At 39.8% G+C, this 22278-nt stretch overlaps 1 protein-coding gene across 2 annotated transcripts in view; it reads left to right on the forward strand.

Moving 5' to 3' along the window:
* The window catches only part of UBE3D (ubiquitin protein ligase E3D), a 79419-nt gene extending 73801 nt beyond the window's left edge, over positions 1-5618 (forward strand). Inside the window, exons 10-11 of one of the 2 annotated variants that reach the window (XM_051613381.1) lie at positions 3522-3553; positions 3974-5618. In XM_051613381.1, coding sequence (XP_051469341.1) covers positions 3522-3553; positions 3974-3986 — 45 coding nt within the window. In that variant the 3' untranslated portion in view covers positions 3987-5618. The remainder of the gene's footprint in view (positions 1-3521; positions 3554-3973) is intronic. The other variant, XM_051613382.1, reaches the window with a different exon arrangement.
* Positions 5619-22278: the final 16660 nt, after the last annotated feature.

Here is a 22278-nt window from a genome sequence, read left to right on the forward strand (position 1 = left end):
CACCCAGTGTTGCTGCTTGGGTAGAGGAGATTTCTTTCCAGCAGCTTTTGCCATGTGGAACTGCCATTTATCTCCCTAGTTCATTAGGTTCTCCATAGCTTTAAAAATATTTTTCTGAAATTACAACTTTTTTCTTTCACCTGCTACTTCTCAGTGTTTGACTCTGACTGATGCTTAACTCAGTAGGAAATACATACCTCTGCTTGTTGCATGGTTTTGATGGTATGAAGTCAGGAAAATGCTTTGAGGCACAGCTTGATGAAACACTCTATAAAATAAAATGTTATTGGAAAGTTTCAGAGAGACTGAAACCTATAACCCCAAGACTGCCTCCTCCCTACTGAGGAAAGAATATTGCTGGTCACTGTTTTTGTACCTTATAGTAAAAGAGTTTCCACCAGCACTAGTGGAGTTTCCACCCTGCTTAAGCAGGGTCAGCCAGAGCGGGGTGCCCTGAGCTGTCTCTGGTCAGGTTTGGAGTATGCAAAAGACATGTGGAAGTTGCACAGCCTGTCTGGGCAACGTGTTGCAGTGTTTCACCACATAAGTACAGTCTTTGTCAGGATGATGCTTTCAGTCCTCAGTACCATTCCAGTGTAGTCTGGAGCATGCTTAACAGTTTGACATTTTGCTTTTTCCCTTTTTCCTGGGAAAGCTAAGACAGCACAGCTTCTAGAATTGAACAGCACTACCTGGATTTCTTAACTTTCCCTGGCTCCTATTGCTTTCAACAAAGTTGTTGTTGCTGCTTTTTTGTTTACTTGAGAAGTGATTTTTTTGAGATACATATTTTGTATGTCTGTGGTACTCTAGTGTTCCTTCTGTATTGATATCTCTTAAACCACATGAAGATGAGGGGTTTGTTTGTCCATTATCCAGAGGTCTTAGCAGCCTCTGGTTCTTGGGAAACTGATGTAGTGCTGAGATGCAATTGGTACTCTGAGAGAGACTAAGATTATAATCTTCACACGTAATTGAGAGAAAATGAAAAAATAACAAATCTTGTCATATAAGTAAGGATGCTGGAATACAAATGTAAGTTCTTACGGATGGGTTAATATTAGCTATCTTGAGTGCTTTAAGAAGGGGACAGTGTGCTGAGATAAGGTCAACAAAAACCCTGGAATAAACTGATCAAATAACTTACTTTTATTCTGAATTTAGTGATAAGCCTTAGTCTGTAGATCAGATAGTGCTTTGACACATCATTTTTCTTTCAAATTGCACTAGTAGAGTTGAAATACTGAATTTGCAGACTTTGCTGAAAAAGCCGCTACTAGAACTTGGAGAGGCCAGTAGTTGTCAACTTGCCTAATAGATGGAGAACTGGAGGAGAACCACTTAGTCTCACTTTCCCAACCTATAGTAATTCATTTTTTTTGTGAACATAGAATGTACTGCTATTTAAAGATCCAAGACCAACTATAATAGCAGTTATAATAAAGAAATACTATATATGTTTTATATTGAACTTTTAATAAGGTGGAACTTCATAAGTGGCTTAGTTTCAGTTGGTTTTGTTCTCAAACATCTTCATGTGTTGCAGGTGTTTTTCAACAGCTTATGATTCTCATGTGCTATCCTTTTTTTGTTGGCTCTGTCAACTGTAGGAATGATCTAATGTGCTCTTTTCATTCACATTGTTAGTAAATATAAATACAAACTGTGATAAATTATTCCTTTTGTTGCTTTTCATTTTACTGGGCAGTAGGGGAGCCTAGCAGTCTAGGGAAACATGTTGCAAATAATCCTCTCAAAGGAGTGAAAAAGCATGTTTCATGCATTATAAAATACAGCAAGTAGTCGAATTAAACAAATATATCCACTCTAATGATACCTCCAAACTGTGTATAAAAGGAGCCTGCTATCTCAGGTAGAAAAATCTGCTTAAAATTTTGAATCTTGTGTCTTGAGATGGTTATTACTTTTCTTGATTTTTCTTTTTCTTCCTTGCAATACAAGGAATGCAAATTTCTCACCTTGTTAAAGTCAATGTGAGTTTTTTCTTTGACTTAATTGGTGCCAGGGTTTCATCCCTAGCCTGTGTTACTTAGGATTCTTCTGCATAGGTAAGATTTTACATTTGCTATTAATTATTCATCTATCTCTATTCATCTGGGTGACTAAATAGTGAGAAAGCTGACAGAGATATTGATTTTCCCTTCATTTTATGACTTTGAGGGTGGAGTCTTTGGCCTAGTGGATTAATTTTGCTACATGATGAGTAGTCTATAGAGGTAAGAATCACAGAATCATAAAATGGTTTGGGTTGGAGGGGACCTGAAACATCATCTAGTTCCAACCCCCCCACACTCCTTGGTTGAGCTGACAGAAATGTTTCTGATATAGCAACTTACCTGTTGGAAAATGCTGATTGAGCTGAATGAAAACGCTCAGTGGGAATATATCAAGGACGTGAGATTTTGATGGGAAAGCAGGAAGCCTTCCACCCTGGCTAGCTGGCTATTTGCTGGCCAGCTTTGCCTGCAAATGTTTCTGAAAATTTACATTCTACATGAAAATTCCTGGGTTTGAATTTTAGTTCTAGTTTAAAAGAAGAAAAAAAAATATTCAGAAATGTGGAGGCTTTTGGGGATCTTGATTGTCTTATCTGTACAAACCCTTCCATGTAAGGTTTGTAACATTGCAGCATTCTAATAGGTTACTGCTGGTGGTGTAGCAAAAGAGATGTTCAGGAGATGAGAACTGAATTTTTTCCATTCTTAATCAAGAATTGCTACTGTCATGTCCCATTCATGAATTACTTTCTGAGAAGCCTTTTAGATATGTTAAAACTTGCTTAATTTTTTTCATCCTATATAGGAGACATACAACTTTCTTAAATATTCTTTGGACATAGGATGCAAAATAAATGTTTTTTCTTTGATTTGCCCTCTGCTCTGAACACTCAGTGATCTTTTATGCTTTAATTCAATTCCTTCTGTTTGATCACACTTCATGCGTTCTTTAGTCACTGTAGCAAGTAGACTGGTGACTGAGGGTCAGCTTTGAAAATCCAAAGTAGTAATAGATAGTAACTGGAATCTTCACTTAAGTGATTGTTGAAAGGTCTTGGAGAGAAAAAAAGGGGAACCATCTGTCTTAAATGTTTTTATCTTGTGTGTTTTTCATGGGGTAGGAGAAACAGGTTATACTTTCAGAAGACCAGAAGACTGTTGTGTAACCTGGCAGTCTTTCTTTTGGTTTTGTTTTTTCCCCTGTCCTTCTGTGGTGGCATCTGCCCATCTTTTTTTCTGTCCTTTTCATCAGCAAAGTTCCCAGTTGAATATATGGAGCAGTCTCCTTGGCAGATGAGAATCTGGATATGTGATTATGTTTCCAGTCAGCTAACTTTTTGAGTTAGTATCCTGCAGGTTCTGAAGGAGGCTAAACAAAAGCAAAACCATGCAGGGGAAAGTGCCAAATGCATATGGGTTGGGACTCCACATAGTGCACTGAAAAGAAGAAATACATCACTTACTATCTTCTGATCATATACAACTATTTGTTTTCTCCCTTAGGGTGGGATTTTGGTTTCTGGTCATCTGAAAATGTAAGGCATTTTTTTCATTATGACTTTGGACTTTTCATCCTGATTTTGGAGTCAGAATTTCATTTATAAAGACAGCACTATTCAAACAAGTGAATATTTGGGCATAGCTGGAAGTGTATCAAATATTTAATCTAAGCTATTTTCAAAGTATTATCAAATATCCTTTTAGGTTAGACAAGGTGAACACCCTCTGCTTTGTTAGTCAGAGAAGAAAACAGCTTTTGATGTGTGCAGTGCTTGAGCAAAAAGAGAAAGTATCTGCTTTCAAATATAGCATCTGCTCGTTCATTTTATTAATGTGTTGTTTTTTAAAGGGAAAAGATGATTATAATATATAACGTCAGTTAATACAATGAAACGTCTTTGTTTTACCAGCAGTGTTAAGACTAATCACAGGATTGGTTTTGCTTCCTTTTACAGGTTGCCTTTTTGAAGATGTGAAGAACGCAGATACCTGTGTTGAAAACTCTTCTCCAATTCATTTTGAGCAGAAATGTACAGATAACTTCCAATGGTGTGACTTCTAGAAAAAAATCCACTGGCAATACAAAGAAAACTGGGGGTATGGTGTATTATTCTTCATATCTGGATGTGTTTCAAAACCAAAGACAGAGAAAGTTAAGTTTTGCATCTGGTACATTCTTAGATGTAATTTTACGAGTGACTTACCTGTCACTCCCATCACATCCAGCTGGGGTGACTGTTATGATCTCATTGCCAAAAAGAAACGACCTTCGTCAGACAGTGTTTGATAGTGACCTGTATGTCCTCAGGAAAATTCACAACTTGTAGCAAAGAGAGGTTTTTAAATATATAACATCATGAATACTAACAGAAGTTCTTTACTTTCTTTGTTCTGGTAGTGTTAGAGGTCCAGCTTTAAAATATAAAATCTGATTTTTGTCAAACCTATGTACTTACTATGTATATTGTTTCCACATTAAGGTTTACCTTCCTTCTCGAGAGAGAAGGAAGACAATTATGGAATTCCTGCATCTCATGTATAATTTTTTTAAATCAATACATTTTTTATGATTACTTGAAATAATTGTTCCTTCAGCTTCAAAAAAGAACGTGTGAAGGCTGGCCTTGCAGAAACTGCTGGAGGTGAAAGGTTCTTGTAGCAAGTCAATACAGCTACTCTGAACTGTCGTTCTCTGTTGTGGATGCTCAGCTGCCTTCCAGGGGAGCAACAGTGCATTTCTGTGGAACACAGAAGCTGTTACTGTTTTTGATTTCCAAGTGGATTGCTCACTTAGTTGACAGCAATCTTTGCCTTCCATTATCCAGAGGCATAAGATGGTCTAAGTGCACAGGCTAAGGAGCAGAAAAGAGGCCTCCTGGCATTTTTGTCTCAGTTCCTGCTCATTGGGATGGACTGCTCTTGAGCTAGAAAGAGGTGATCCTTTAATATCAAAACCTCTCTTGGATCCCTCATCCCTCCAAAGTCTTATCCCATGTCTGCCCAGCTTATCTGCAGTTTTCCCTAAACACCTGCTCTTGGCAAATCAAAGTCAGGTACTGGAACAGTTCATCTGACCTGGTGTGACAATTCTTATGTTCTCAAAATGTATACAAAAAGGTATCTAAAGAGGAAAAAAGATAAGAGAGCCTTTTTATGGAGGTTGGCTTTTTCAAACTCTATCTTTAAAGTCTTAAAATAAGAAGATGTTACTTTGTTGTAAAACAGCTTTGTTTTGAGAAAATCAAGTCTGGAGGGAATATGCTCGTAAGAGGAGTTATTTAAGTATTCCTGAATTTTGAAGAAAGTTAACATGCCCTTTACTCATTTGATGATGAGATGATCATACTGAAGGAAGTGATACTACAAAGTGCCAGACACCTTCTTTGAGATGTACACATCCAAAGACAAGTAGCAGAGGCCCCCCAGCATCCAGTCTGGATATCATCTTATTTTTCTGTTATTATTTTAGTTTTCGGTATTCAAGGAAAAACAAAAATATTCTGAGTTTTGTATTCAGGGACTAAATTTTCTACTTCTAATATATTTTGCATGTGTGCCAATGTTTAATCATTTTAGAATAAAATATTTTTTCTAAATTGGTTTACTGTTTGTTCTGCTTAATTTCCATGACAGCTTCAGGTTCCCAGAATATGACTGAGCAAGTTACAGATGGAAGACATTTGTATCACACAAAAATTCTCTAACTTTAATATCTTTTCCAACCTGTTTAAGTTACCTATGTTAGGATTTTGCATATATGGAGCAATCTTAGGTCAGAGAGTATTTATGCTTTTGAGGTTCAGTCTCCGTCTTGTCCTGCCTCATTTGGTATTGTGGCCATAAAGATCTAACCTGCCTCTAGTAACACACGTGGTCCCAGAATGATGAGAGCACACATTTCACTGGGAGTGTATTTTTGAGGGAAAAAGACACTTCCAGAGATGAAACATAAATCAATCTCATCCTGTCTAGTCTATCAGTCACTTGTAGGTCCTAATGGCTCCAGTTATGGTTATGCTTCTACTATGTGCTGCTGCTGGCTGAGGAAGCAAATCCCGAGAGAGCATTAAGCCCAGTGTGTACACTTCAAAGATTAAGCTTTTTAGGAGCCTGCCCTCTGCCTACATATACTTAAAGCTTTCCATTGTTTCATACCCTGTGCATTTGTTTACTGGGTCTGACTGAGGTAGAGTTAACATTCTTCATAGCAGCCTGTATGGTGCTGTGGTCTGGATTTGTGACTCCAGCAGTGCTGAAGCACACCAGTGTTTTGACTGTTGCTGAGCCCTGTGCAGCGTCAAGGTCTTCTCTTTTAATTCCTACTCGGGCTGGGAGCAAGCTGAGGATGGGCAAGAAGTTAGGAGAGGGGACACAGCAGGGACAGCTGACCTGACTTGGCCAGGGGGAAATCCTATATCATACAGCATCATGTGCAGCAGTAAAACCTGGGGGTAGAGGAAGAAAGGGGAGAGGGGTGTCTTCCAAGGTGATGCACACTCAGAGGAGAGCTGGGCATTGGCCCACGTGTGGGAGGTGATAAGTTATTCCTTTTGCATCACTTGGTTTGTGTTTGTGTTTTTTTCTCCTTCCTTCACTTACTAAAACATCTCAGACAGATTTCCATTTGAAAATAGATTTCTTTGGCCATGTTCAGAAAAAAAGGTTTTGATACTTTCCCAGGTAGGAGGCAATACATTATTCAGAACTCCAGCTTCTGAAGACAACTTTCTTGGCTTCTTTTTCCTCTATTGTTTCTTACGTGGTCTTTCCTACTGAGCCAGAAGTAGATTACAGGTGTGACAGCTTAATTTGATACTGTCTTGCATTTCAGCTGCCTTATAAAAGAGAAACTTGGCCATTTTTTCAGTATTACCTTAGCAGTGAACCATGGGCTGTCATGAACAGTGTACTTGGGTTCAGAAAACCTGTTGAGCTCCCCTCAGGGCTCCTTCCTTGACCTTTGCCTGTCACTGCTTTTGCCTCCGTTTCTGTGTCTTTTGAATAGCATGATGCTGTTTGCTTGTTGAAAAGTTGTGTAAGTACAAAGTACAATTAGTTACTGTGTTATTTTCTCAGAATCCAGAGTTAGTGTTACATTTTGGTCTAGTCTAAATACTACTTTTGGATACAGAAAGCTTGTTTAATTTTGAAGTTTGCAGGAATTATCTCTGTGCAGATGAAAAAGTGTTCACCGAGATAGGAGCCTAGAAGCTGTACTCTTAGATGTTTGGTCCTACTTACTGCTTCCCCCCTTTCCCCAGAATTTTGCGTCTGTCACACTCTGCATTTTTCACAGCAGAAAGTGTCTTAAATTTTGCTTTCTGTAGTGCCAAGCACAGTGTTAGTCTTAAAGTACTAATAATAGATCAGCAATGACACTAAGAAGTCCCCAACTCACATTAACGGGGATAGATGTGCATCCTTTCCTAATGTGCAGTTTCCAAATAGTGTACAGCAAGAAGAAGATATTAAAAATGTCAGCTTTAATTCTAATACGCTATAAAGCTGTGAAGATGGCTAGTGGTGTGGTGCACAAACCATGCCTCTCTGTCAGACCAGTACTGTTCTCTCCATTACCAGAAACAGACAACGATATTGTTCCTGTCACTAATGGGTCACATAGCAATTACATTAGTGTAGGGCTTGTTCCTTCTTTTAAACAAGCTTGACCATTTAACTGGGATAGTTAAATTGGCATACCAAATTGAGTCCCAGTGGAGTTATTTTAATTCCAGAATGAGGGTGGCTTTCTAGCTTAGTTTAAGTCCCTGACAGAGTAGGTTAGGATAAACAGAATAATGATAACAAATGGGTTGATCAGAGACCTACAGTGGTGTTACCCTGTGAGTTGAAGAGCAAGTTCTAGCTTTCCTCTGTTCTATTTTTCTGTGTAGATAAGTTTTTACATATAAGGAGCTACATTCATTAAAATTTACAATGGATGTGTTTGCACTCAAGCATTCTGTGTTCAATTGCAAATGCTTTTCAGTATTTTTCTTTCTGGCTTGCTGCCTTCATTTTATTTCCTCCAGAACATCACTTTGTGCTTTCAATTTTAGACTTTACATTCTTTCATGTCTCTCCCAGCCAACTGTGCTCCAATATAAATGACAGGTGACCTGTTTGAGGTTCTGCATTAGCTTCTCGGCCTTGTTCTTTTTTGTTTTCCTCCCTAGGTTTTCTTGTCACCATTGTATCACTGTCGTAGAAGCTCTGCAAAATCTGCTGATGGACAAATTACAGAGCATTGAGGAACTCTGTCTTTAATAGACTTCTTTGGTTTATTCTTTCAGAGCAAGCTGAATTGCCTCATAGTAGACACTGTGGAGCATCAGGCAATGTTCACAGAAGATCAGGCATTTTGCAGGTCCACCTGCCAACAGCTCAGGAGCAACACTTGTGTCTTCCGATAACTGCTTGTGACATTAAAGCATGGTGTTTTCTTTACTGTGGACAGCAATTGCTGTGTTCAGATCCACATGCTGTGGTTCAGTATGTTCAGGTGGTGTTCTCTAAACATGGCTGTGATGTTACTGTCTCACTGCTGTCTTGTGTCCAGTGGTACATGCTCCATTCCCCTTTGATCGTCTGCAAGTCTGTGTACTGCCTCCTTACTGATAGATGCATCTTCTACCTGCATGTGTTCAGAGGTGATATAAATGCCTATCAATTTGTCATTGTGAACAATGGAAAACTCTGTTTATTTCAAAATACAAAATGTCATTTTAACAGGTTGTGTTAATCACTTCTCGAGATTGCAAAGCATTGTGTTTCATTATTTATCTTTTTCTGCACTGACTGGGTTTTCTGTTGTGCAGGCAGGAAGGTGGAGCTGCAGGTGGGCTCTACCATGTGTTTGTGTCACTGGCAGCTCCACCAGCTAGAGGCTGGTAGAACACACTTTACACCTTGACTACTGACACCAGTTAATTACAACCCCAAGTGGCTGGCCATCTTGTCTTTTACCTGTGTGTCTTTCCTCACTTTTAAAACTATGACTGTGTTATAAGGATCATGATTCTCCCATTGGTGGCAAGGTCGTTTGCCCAGCAGTACAGCTGTGAAAAAAAAATCTTTGTGTGGCCATAAGTTGAGTTATACAGATGAGGGGCAGACTGCCAGATGCAATAAAACTGCTGCAGCTGTTCTGACTTTAATGGAGCCATTGCTCATTTACATCAGTCACTGATGCACAGTGTGGACAAGAGAGTCTGGAAGTCTTGAATCCTCTTTTCTTCCACTGTCAGTCCCACTTCAGAATACAGAATGGAGTTGGCACATGTATGGAAATGGAACTGGTTATGTCTGAGAAAGGCCTCAGACCACATCTGGACAGACTTGGAGCCAGTTGTCATCATGGTGCCATCATGACAGGAGGGCTCAGCACAGCTCACAAGCGAAAATGCAGTAGCAAGACATTGGCTGTAAACAAGAAGAGGGGAGTGAGAAATTCAGTCGGTGCCCTATCAATGCTGCATGAGATAGTCCTAGATTAATAGGCTTATGGAATACATCCCTGATGCAATGGCTCTGCTCTCAACTTCTTTGTAAACTTTGTCAAAAGTTTGTCTGTGACTAATGGGAAGCATGACATGTAACGAATCAATCCTATAGTTAGTGTAGGGTGTTTGCTCAGATTACTAGGCTTGCCCTTTACCAGGCTTTGATTTATATGGACCTAGTAAGTGAAGGGTAAGAAGAGCCCTTTGTTTGGGCTTTGAAAGAAAACAGAGTTATAGGAAAATTTACAGCTTGTGCTTTGTTGCTGAAAAGGGGTTTTGTAAATTTGTTGGAATAGATATTCTCAAACACATGAGCAAAATGAAAATGTTAAAGTTAAGAGTGACTTTTAAATTAATGATTACTGAGAAGAAGCAATGAATTGATGCTTTAGTTGATTCACAGTAATTATTAAGATGATATTTTGTGGCTGAGATGCACAAGCACAGTTTGATTGTTGCAAGCTTTTATCTCAAGACTGCAAAAAGCAGTGTCTGTTCCAAGCCAGCAAACACAGCTCTGCCAGTTCTCTGCATAGGTAAGTAAACAAGACATGGATGAGCCCAACAGAAGTCAGGGAGCAGAGGGGGACAGAGGACTCTCTAAGGTGCTTAGAGGGAAAATATATTAACAACATGCCTGAAGGAAATGTATTCCTGTACTTTAAAGTGCTTTTTAGATTGCTGCAGGCATATGAAGTAACATCTTGGTGGGTTGGGGATTTTGGAATTGGCGTCATAATTTGCAAATGAAAACATATTTCCTAGCCCATTGGGCTTTTTCAATTATTAACATGGACTCAAATGAACATCTTGTCATGCAGTAATGCTGATTTATTTTACAAATATTTCTAATTACCTGTGGATTTACTAGGGTATGTATTACAATCTGTACCTTCCTCCTTTTCTAGATTTTGACACATACTCAGCAAGAGTCACCATTACACAGGAGTGTATGAGCTTTCAGCAAGTTTGGAAAATATTTAATTTAAAGTAGAAACTAGTGGCATTTTTTTGTTTTAGTTACCATAATACTAGTAGGTAAAAAGACTTCACATGGGCTATTTGTTATATTGTGTATCATTTCAAATTTTAAAGTGGATTTTTGCTTCTTACTCTAATAGGCAAATCTTATGTTATTAGTGTTAATAATTTTTATTTTGGCCATGTAACATGATTTTAAAGCATTTTCAAGAGAGCTGGAATTCAGAGCCTGTAAGACCTTTCCATCCCTTAAACCCAATCTCCTGTTACAGCTGGCAGTCTTCCACATGGTTCTCTCTCACATGACTCCTTTCATATCTTGGACCACCCTAAATCTAATCAGGTTTTTGGTTGTAGTTTTTTTTTGGTTTTTTTTTTTGTCCTGCTGTCCTTACTGGAAACCTGACCCAGAGCCTCATTCTTCTGATAGGAAGCTTCTGATTTCTGGGCTAAGTGTATCCATGGCTAATTTACACCCATTTGTTGTTGTGCCAACAGCATTTCTCTAACGTAGGTTGTTAGTTTTCTTCCTGGTTTCTTAAACCTCATCCCATGTTTAGGGAACAATCACATATCCTCAGTGTTCGTTTCATTAATGGTTTCTTTCCCAAATACATCATTTGCATTCTACCAAATTCTGTGTCTGTCCTACTTTGAATTAATCTCCCTTGTGAGATTGTGAGCAAATTGTGCCCAAGATGTGCGTCTAAGCAAAGTGACATTAATGCTTCCTTATTTCTTTTGGGAACACCTCCCTTCATGCATTACTGAGTGCTTCTCTTTTTTTCACATCTGCAGCAAACTGGTGTTTTAGAGCAAACACCCCAGCTCTTCTTCCCTTCTGTTTCTAACTGTGGAGACCTAAAGAATGTTGTTATTCTCTAAGTGAAAAATCTGATTATTCCAAACGTGCGTGACTTTGTGCCTTTTATCTTTGATCCTTTCCTTAGTTTTCCTGACTGTCATCTTTATTTATGATGCTTCTGACTGTCACATGAGCAAATGTTCTTAAAACATTTCTAGTGGACCATGTCACTGTGCTGTGATCACCAGTGAAAATGTTTAATAAGATTGGCTTGTAGACAGAGCTACTGTTCCCTCTGGCCAGTTACTTCATTTTCTGGTTCTGCTGACAGATTGAACCTTGGGGTTTCAATTCAGACCTCAGCAGGAGTCAGGATCTCAATGCCATCCTCCCAAGTCCTGTGCCATTTCCAATCTACCAAGCAGAATCAGCCCTTCAGCTGTGATTGACACTCACTGGACCATACATGTTCCTGACCATACGTGTAAGAAAAATGCTCTAGTGAACAAGTCCCCTCACATGCAGTAGATAGGTGTTCGTGTATTATATATTTCAGTTATTAGGTAAAAATTGCAGATTATCTTGTTCTTACTTAGGGCTCTGTTGCTGGTCCATTTGATGCTTTTAATTTTTTTGTCCATACTGAATTATGGAGCTGTTCATTAATTTTAATGTTTGGTACAAAGAGAATGTAATTCCAGTGACCAAATGCTCCTGTAAAAATACAGTTATGTTCCCTCCCCTCTGCTGTGAATACCAAACAAAGCCTGGTGATAAATTGAGACCAAAGCATACTAATGGGAGCAACACACTGGTCAAATTCCAGTAGCTGCTAACGGAAAGAAATGGAGAAATACTTTCAGATGAGACCATATTGTGTTTTGATTGAATGAGTCTTGTTGATAAAAATAAATGCACAGATTAATCTGCACAGACATGTGCCTTTCTGGAAGACAGAGATGAGAAAAACACAAGTTATGGGGTCCAATGCAGAGATCAATAGGTGAAATGATAAGATTTATGTTTTATAAGGAGTTAAGACAATCTTCACCTACTTTCTCATCTTAAAATCTGGAATTAGAGTAATTATATTTCTGGATGTCTCTCATCAGGTATTATATAATTATAAAATAATCAGATGTCCACTTCAACTTGTCTGTGTTTACTGCTGTGTTATTTTGAACGTGATTAATTTTCCTGACTCAGTGTATAAGCTTTCAGAGAGATGTGACAGATCTCTGGTAGATCTGTGCTTTAGTTTTTCCATACATATTGTTATATCCCAGGCTAATAATAATGCACTATACCCTATATATGCTTTTTTAAACTACAAATTCTTCAGACCTGCTGTTCTATGTGGTGTGAGTTTGTCATCACGGGGGTGTCAGAGCAGCTTTGTGCATTGTGTGACACAGGTGGCACCTCTCAAGTGTGACTTATCCTTTCTCCCTGCAGAGGGGAGGTGCAATGTGCCCGTTGTTCTGACCTGGTGGGGGTGAGCAAGGAGCTGTCACTTGCTGCTGTTACATGTGCGCCCTGCTTGGTGTATCTGGGCGAAGAGGCATGTGACAGAAGCGTCCCTTGGAGGGGAAGGTGCTTGGGTTTGCCGCGGTCTGGAGCTTCTGTGTGATGTCCCTCCAAACTGGAGAGGCCACTGGGAAAAGGTTGGGTTTTTTTGTGCAAAGTGTGGATAGCTATCCTGAGTCCAGGTTTTCAGGTTTCTTGAAGAGAGGACTTTGGGACCGTGGACTTAATTCAAAGTTCCATGAGCCAGCAGCAGACAGCAGGTGCCATGTCATTGACATATTTTAACAAAATCTAGTCAGAAGTAACTTTATTATTATCAAGCTCTCAGAATTCACAGAATTGTCAGAGTTGGAAGGGATCTCTAGAGATCATCCAGTCCAACTCCTCTGCTAAAGCAGGATCCCCTAGAGCACATTACACAGGACTGCATCCAGGCAGGTCTTGAGTATCTCCAGAGAAGGAGACTCCACAACCCCCTGGGCAGCCTGTCCCAGTGCTTGGTCACCCTCACAGTAAAGATATTTTTTTCTTATATTTGAATGGAACTTCCCTTGTTCCAGCTTGTGCCCGTTGCCCTTTGTCCTGTCACTGGGAACTACTGAAAAGAGTCTGGCTCCATCCTCCCTGCACCCACCTTCTGTTTTAAAAAATTGCTGATTGAGTGTACATTGCACAGTTTTCACCCTGTCACTAGTAGTGTTTCTAAAATGCAGTCTACATTAATCAGCCAAAGGCTGGTTGCCCTGTCACCATGATGTTCTGCATTCTTCTGCCTACCACCCACCAACCAGAGATGTTTTTTCTTGCTTAAGTCTGTTTCAATTAACAATTCATGTCAAGCTAGTGTTGTTCAGTCATAAGGCCACTAACAGTAGTGGTGTGACTGTCTGGATGGTCCTAAGATGGATGACTTAGTAGAGTTTCTGCAGGAATCTTTGACTAGCAATATGGTTTCTGTATTAAAACATATCTTGGTCTTTACTACCCTCATGCACACACAGAAGTTTCATAAGATTGCCATACATACAGCTGCAGAAGGTAACCCAGAGTATTAGTAGTGATTAATTTAATATGATCCTCTAATCAAAAATGATACAGTAATGCACAAAAGAACACACATCAATTAGCATTTGGTATTTTCTGCGTACAAGATTTTTGTCACATAATCTAAGCATGGGTTTAAGTTCTTGATGATGTATGTGCAAAGGCTTTTGATTACCTGAAGGAAAGCATTAAGGAATTCTGAGGTTGTTATGTGTTTAAGTACAGCCTCCTATACAACTTCAAGAACTGGGCTCCCTTGTTCGAACAATAATAGTATCTTCTACATCTGATTTCATGAAGAATTCAAGATTAAAGGTCACATATGAGCAGTTTTCAGACTGAGATATTTTGTTGATAATAAAACACAATTTTAACTTATCCTACTGAAATGGTGTTGCACACATTGCAAAACTCTGGTAATTTCATTTTACTGTAATTCATAAAGAGAATAACAGGCAAGCAACAATGCACTGGGGTATTTTATTAAGAGATTGAGGGCCCTCTTCACTAGTTTTTCCAGATAGTTTTTCTCCTTCCCTCTGTGTTGTTTTTCAGAATTGTGTTGCTTTGGTACTATCTCACTTCTGAAAAGGCAATTTTGTTAAATGTATTCCTGAGTGCACTGATGAAGTTATAACTGTTTGGGAAAGGCTTGGAGACAAAGATGCTGCCATGAAAAATGAGCCTTGTCAACAGAAAACTGATTTGTGATCATAAAATGTGGACAATGTGGTCGATGTTGTATTATCTGTTTGTCTTCCACTTTCAGACGTATCCACTATCCCAAGGGAGTTGTTACATGTCAGGAGCATCTATGGACTCAGTCAATGCTTCTTCGCTGTCAAATTGTATTAGAGCAGAGACTTTTTCCATCTCTTGGTGGTTTGGTTTTCTCCCAGTTACTGGTGTTCTGAGGCTTTATGGCTGACATGCTGGGGTTTGGGCACCTAGTTCTTTTTTATGTATCTGTTCCTATCTCTATCTATGTCTCTCATCTGCACATGTGAAATGGGAGTAAGCAGAGTCTAGACTTAGAAGACATGTTATGAGCAGAAATGTGCTAAAGACTGAGTTTTCAGGTAAGCTGTCAAGGTTTTAATAGATAAAATATGAATTTTCTCTAGATTGTTTGTAAAAGAAGGTGTATTGTGTTCCTTTCTAATAGTTGCATGGCATCTTGGCAAGCATGTGAAAAGCTGTTGCTCCCAGTACCTGCTAGGAGATCATATTATTTCCATCTCTTAACTTGTAATGTATTTACCCTGCCTGTGATTTATGTAGCCAAGAACAAGAACTGAAGCTCTTACACAGGGGAGAGGAAGCAAATGTGTGCCAGAACTGTTAAAAGCTGAATCTTCAGATGTTTAACCCATAGGAAAGTGTTTCTAAAAATGATGCCTTAAACCTCTTTGTATTTATTTATTAGTTTCACTACTGTGTTATTTCTACACTGTTTAACAGCAGTTGATATCTTCTCATATTTTTGAAGATCCTGAGATGTTTATTGTAGTTGAAATTGTTCTTACCCTGAGATCAGCAGAGCAGCTGGGCTTCTCCAGCAAACGGAGACTGCAGCTCTATTTTAGCCAATGAGCCATTAGTTTTATGCTACTCTAGGAAATTCTGCTTTCTGTTAAACTGCAGCATCTTATTTATACTCTCTCAGAGCTGGTGTTAATAGTATCCAGCCTTCTTAAAATGTGCACTGCTTGTTTGGTTCTAATCCATCTGTTTGAAAAACAAGTTAAATGGGTTATGCATTATGTGTGTTGCCTTGATGGCAGATTTGGAATTTCCTGCCTCGGATAAAGGAGCAAGGATTAGCCTTTAAAGATGTAATTGCACCTCTGCCATTCAGACCTAATGCTTGCCGTGCAAAAGGGGGAACAATATTGTCTTCACCAGGGATTTTAGAAGGTCCCTTTTCCAAAGGTGAAAATCTGCACTCCAGATGCTCAGACAAATTGTCAGGGGTGTCCCTTCTTTTACAGGCAGCTGCTAAGACCCCAGAGGGATGCTATCTTTCCTTGTTGCTGCTGACTGAGGAGTAAGAGGTGACTTCTCAAGTATGTGCTATTTTTGTATAATCTGAGTTTCATTGTATTATCTATGTAGACCATCCTACAGGTCATTGGAAATTATATGTAATACAGGAAGGCTTAACGGAGGTGCTGGCAAAGAAATGCCCTGTCCTTCACATACACAGTATCAGACAAAATTTCACATACTTGCTAATGTTCTCTTGCTACTTGAGTACACCACAATAGAAATAACACCTGAAGAGTAGCTAATATTACATTTAACAGGCTAGAAAGCTATGGCTGAACTCTTACAGTGAGCCCTGATGAATGCTGCATTCTCACTAAAAACCTACTAGCCAGGCTTTTTCCTTTCATGCTATTAATGCAGTCTACAAATACCCCTATGTCTGTGCAACCTGTATCTCTTATGTCAGTAGGAATGTTGCCCTCTAACCTCTGAATGTAACACTAGCTTTCCCAGGCAATTACTGTGGTCATTTTGTGCTAGAAATGGTCCTTTATTACTGCACTAACTTTAAAAAAAAAATATTAAAATTACTGAGAGGAAACTTTAAAATATAACAAGGAGGGGTGAAGGAGACAGAGAAGAAAGAGAAGAGCTGTATTAAGACTTCAGCTCTCTGTGTTCTGCTTGCAACAAAGCCAAAATGACGAAAACCTCCCATCTCTCTGTAGCAGAAAGCATCCTTCAGACTGGTTCTCCTGTGCAGCCACCATAAAAGAAGTTTAAATATCTCAGAAACAGACTTACTGAAAAATTTTTGAGCAGGCTCGAATTTCCAACATCCCTGTTCAAGACGGAGGCATCTGAAACGTGCACAAGCAGAAGTCACTGCAGCCCAGTCCAACCCCATGTTTGTCACTTGTGTAGATATTAGTGCTGAACACTTTCCCAACCCCTGGAATGCAGGAGGGCTTTTGCTTTGCAAAGTTCCCTGTTGTTGCAATCTATCTGAGATTCCCCTGGCCTACAGTTTGTGTAATCAGGAGTGAAGCTGTGCTGGCAGGCCAGCACGGAGAGGGTGTGGAAGGTGTAAGCTCCTGGGGGGGCTGCCTTTCTAATTTTTCCTAGTGGGAAGATGGATGAGGAAATTAATAAACATGGGTCATATTATACCTTTTATTAAGTAGGAGTTTTAATTACAGAAATACATGCTTAGGAAAGCATTAACAGCTCCATGCACTGCTTAAAAGCTGAAACAAACATGAACACTTGCAAAGGACTTTTCACAGACTTTGTAAGTCAGAAATGAAAAAGTAAATTATGTTAAAAGCTTCATTCATAAATAATTAATAATTTCACACTAAGGTAAGGAAATTCCAATCAGACATAAAACCAGCTGGTGTTAGAGGGGCAGCACTGGATGCTATAGGATATCTGAACCTCCAGCTGACAACAAGTTTCTAATTTAGGGCCAAATTAAGCTCTCATTTATGCTGGCATGCATGCCCAGGAACTCTTTTCACTTTGTCAGGGTATTTGGGTCTTACCCCTATTTAACTGAGACCTTACATGAATTCTTAAGAAGCTTTTTACTACTGAGAATTCTTTCTGAGCCTTATCATTATTTAAGTTCTTTCTTGCCTAATGAACAGGCAGAGGCAATAGGGAGAAAAACTGGCAGGCGTGAACCTGCCATTTTAAAACAATGAACTGTCCTGCAACTTGAGGCTTCTGACTTTGTTACAGACACCACTATTTAAGTAAGCCCTTAGTGTTTACCTCTGACATTTAAATCCACTCAACATTGAGAATTTGTAAACTCCAGATTATTAAGAGGATGAATGGACCCTATTGCAACATATAAGATTGTGTTATTCCTATGGAGGCTTTTCAAAATTTTCTATAAGTAACTTCTTTGCAAGTCTTAAGTAAACCAGATCTCTACAGCTGGACGTTTGTGTAGCATTGTAGGTATGTTACACATGAGTGTGACCTTCAAGTGCTAGCTTTTATGGGCATGTCTCTTGTGGCTACCATGATAAATGATGTTATGCTGGCTGATTAAATCAATACATCTCATTAATGTCGTGCAGTTTCTGAAGAGTTTCTTGACACTCTTTAGTCCCAGGAATCACCTTCCATATCTGCTTTTCTCAGATTAACATGCAGTTCCCCCCTCTTCTTTCTCTGCAGAGATACAGCAATTCCAGTACTCTCCATCTGAAAGTATGTTTAAGAAGTGTATTTAGTACACCTAATAAGAGAAGAGTTAAAAAGTAACTAGTAGCATCTCTTGTTTCCCCATTACATTTATTTTCACCATTTCGCACATGGAGGACCTTATGTATGTTTTGGACTGAAGTTATAAACTAAACAATAGAAATAACTTTATTTTACTTGATTGTGTGGATTTCTTTAATGCAGGGAGAGAACAGGTCCTGAAAAATGTTACATGAAAGAATGTAGACAATCCTACAAGGATTTTCACTCCCTTGCAGCACTGACAAGGATCTGAGTTAGGAATAGAACAAACAATATTGTCCCTATGCCTATTGTGCGCCTGTCTCTGTGCTTCCACATAATAGCCTTTTTCTGTTCCCTTCTTGACTTTTGTCATATATTAAATACCCAGTAAAAGAGCTTTAAAACCTTTCCACAGAAAAAGGTTTTTTCCAGAAATACAATAGCCTAAATATCTCTTGGAATATGATAATTCTCTTGCTTCGATACCACTTCAGAATAGAAACAAAAATATTGGTGTTTTGAAGGTTTTGTGTATTTCTAATTTTTTTCATCCTCTTCTTCTAAATCCTTCTTATTTACAACATTTTTCACAGGAAAAGAAAGGAAAAATGGGGGAAGAAGTTTCTCCACAGTTAAGCATTTCTTTGGAAAAACTTGGAAGAAACAGGTTTTTACAACAGCTAACGAAGCAAGATGGGACAAACAAGAGCAACTGCCAATGTTTCAGGCAAGCCTAGCAACAGCCCGTGTCTGGAGAGCTTGTTATGATTCAAGTGTGTGTTTTAATTAGGGAGAAACAAAGCTGGTTTGAATGCACTGAATACCAGTCATTCCCAAGCAGAGTTTCCTGGCTGTAGGCAAACACCTCTGACTGAGACGCTGTGGTATAAATGTGTTTGATCATCACACACCGATGCCTTTATGCAAGGATATGTTCCCACCCCTCCAGCAAGGTGGGATGTAGGAACAGAGCTTGGCTCCTCCCTGGGACTCCTGTCTTGCCTTTCTTTTTTCGTAATGAGAGAAGAGAAAGATCCTGGAGTAGAGACTGAGACAACAACCCTCTCTGCATCCCTACAGACACTACCTCCGGTACCCTGAGCTGTGGTGCAAGTGGGAAGGGAAAGGTGAGGAATAAGCAACCTGACCTGCAGAAATAGTGTCATAGACACATCAGGGTTGGATGGGACCACTGAAGTTCATCTAGTCCAAACCCCTACGTTAGGATGGAGTGCTGTCAGGGGGAAACTTTGGGATGATTACACCCACAGCCTCTTGCTCAATGGCTTCCCACGAAGCCTTTTGCAGGTAACTGGAATCTGCTTTCTGCTGAGCCAAGAGCTCCTTTGCAGGACTTTTCTTGCCTTCTTTGCACTATATATAGTAGGTATGTCAGTAAAGGCCCAGGATATAAAAGAAGTCCTCAGGTTGTGTTGCTTCATCTACCACTAACCTGTCACGTTGGGGCTTGTCCTGCAAGAATCTGGGTTGTATTCAGAAGTCCAGCTCATTATCCAGAGGTGATACAACACAGTGTTCACCCATCCTGTCTCTGCAGCTAATAGTGCTGTCAGCTCTGCTGTCATTTGCTTGTCATCCCGTTCAGAAACATATTGAAAGCCTTAAAAGAAAACAGGTCATCCCAAGAGCAGACTCTTGAAATAAAAGTGACCCTTATTCAAATGTACATGCAAAATAGCCTGGACTTTTCCCTTTGATTGTTATTTGTACTGGATTTGCCCTCTGTTCCATAGAGAGTTACTGCAGGTTAAAAATATGTCATTTTTCAGGAAAATATCTGTTATAGGTGCTAAAGGCTGTTATGTTGTTGATGCTTTGTGATGTGTTCCTGGCATATGTGGAAGAAAGGTTTTTCCCTCTGTCTCCTTCAGTTGCCTTAAGCCCAGAGTTACCATCTCGTTCAAGGGATGATAATCAATGTGTTCACTTGTTGCATTAGATGTTTGTGGCAAGGGTGTTTATGAATGTTCCAGCTGATTTTAAATACAAACTTCAGTGCCTGGAGACACTTTCACCTTAAAAGCAACTGAGTCACCATAGTAGGGCAAGGACACTTTAAACAGGTAAAGTGGCACTCAGTCAAGAAAGTGCTTGTTGGCTAGTAAAGTACAAGGGATGACAGCTGGTCTGACAAAGTGACATTTGCAGCTCCAGAGAAGTGAGTGAGACTTTCTTAATTTAACTGGAGAAGTGTCAAGATCATCTGCTGAGTAAGTTAGAAGTAAGTTTCAGATTGAAAGAAAGTTTCAAGAGGAATAATTGAATCTGCTCAGAGTCCCTGGAAAGGAGATTAGTTATAGACGTTGGTGTGCAGGAAAGGTTTTTCTCTAAAAAGTGAGCCTGTGACATATGACATACAGGGAGACAGCATCCCTGACACCAGGAGAGCACCTGTGACAAACCAGCAGGATGCTGAATAAAAAGGACCTTCTATAGTTTCTCTTGTAAGAAGGCTGAGCACAGCCTTCTTTCTTATTCCTTAAAACTCCTTTGTTACTGTGATGACTCTTTCAGATGCTGTAAATAAACGCTCCCCTTGGATTTTGCTTTAACCCAGCTGGAGTTAAAGCACTTGCCTAAAACCAAGATGTTCCTTGCTTAAGGCTGCTGCAGCCCTAATAAGCAGCTGGGGAGGTGATCTTTTAGGGATGAGGAGGGGGAGTCACCTCTTCCCGCAATGAGGGTTTGCTACCCAGGCTCTTAGCAGGATGCTGGTGAGCATACTTGGATCCCAGTGGTCCTGAGGGAATTTGTCAGCAGTGCACTTGAGCCATGCTGTGTTCATATTCCTCTCTGAAAGACTGAATCCCTGTCTTAAGGGTGAGCTTCTCTTTCTCCATTTCTTTAATTGTTCATGAGCATCTCCTGGTTTGCTGGGGATGCAAGAAGTTTAGCAGCAGTCATGTCAGAATATTTGTTAGCATCATACTCCCGTTGTCAAGTCACAAAGCAGCAAAGGGAATGATTGCTGCCATCCCTTAAGCAAGGCAACAAAGACATGGATGTAATAAGGCACCCCCCTAAGTATTTACCCAGTTCTTTCCACATTCCTCTTTTTGTTTGCCCAAGCAAAAAGCAGCAATCCCTGGCAACCATTTTAAGGGTGAAGGCACGTGGAAAGTGAATGAAAGTGACAAATGACAAATGACAAATGAAAGTGAGATGCTGGGGTGTGTGGGACTGGGGGAGCAGCCCTGTGGAGTTATCAAGCCCACACTGTGCACAGCCCCACCGGGCTGCACTCCCAGGGGTGGCAGGGATGGGAAAAATGCAGGCAGCCACCCGAGCTAGCAAGCAGGAGGTGCTTGGGAGACAGGCTCCTGCATCTTAGCAACTCTGAACCCTTTCCTGGAGTTAAGTGCTATGCTCTTTCTTTTTTTTTTCTTTACTTTATTTTTTTTTTAAATAAATAAGTAATAATTTAAAAAATTTGCTTCCTTTTTAACTGGAGTGGAAAAGCAAAAGTCAAAATTTTAAGTGCCAACCAAGTGTACAGAGCACTTCCCTGGGCTGTAGAAGGTGCAGATTCAGATCCCACCTTTGCCTGAGGAGATCTGACCATCATTGTGTGAGGAATAGACTCATCATCAGCACGTGGGGTATCTAAGGGCTCTTCCCAAACGTGGGGCTGGCTCAGCAGTCTCAGCTAATAGCTCAGTGATAGGTGTGACTCTGCTGTGCCCGTCATGTAGTCCTGCATTTTCTCCATGCCAGCTCTGATGACTTTCTAACCACTTTCTAACCACCAGAGCAGACTGCTGTGATTCAATAAACAGAAGATATTCACCTTGGTTTTGTTGCTTCAGTTTCTTCTGAAAGGGGAGAAAAGAGGAAGACAAAGGTGCTGAAGTGCAGGGCCTCCTTTCTTGATCCTAAATGACTGAACTGACCCAGCTGTACCATTAGGACCCCACCTGTTAGAGTTGACCAGCATCTCATGGAACCATAAAATATTCCCTGAGCTTCAGAAAGAGTGTTTTGCCCATAGCTGAGATGCTCATCTTGGAAAGATAAGATGTGTACTTTCTTCTCTTGCCATGAATTTCCCACTGTAATTTTTAAAAAATTGTTAATAATACCGAGCTCATTTCAGTTGTATAACTGTCATAAACAGTAAGACTGAGATTCTGCAGCCTAAGAGAATTGGCTA

The sequence above is a fragment of the Apus apus genome, chromosome 3 (genome assembly GCF_020740795.1).
Source record: "Apus apus isolate bApuApu2 chromosome 3, bApuApu2.pri.cur, whole genome shotgun sequence".
NCBI lineage: Eukaryota > Metazoa > Chordata > Aves > Apodiformes > Apodidae > Apus > Apus apus.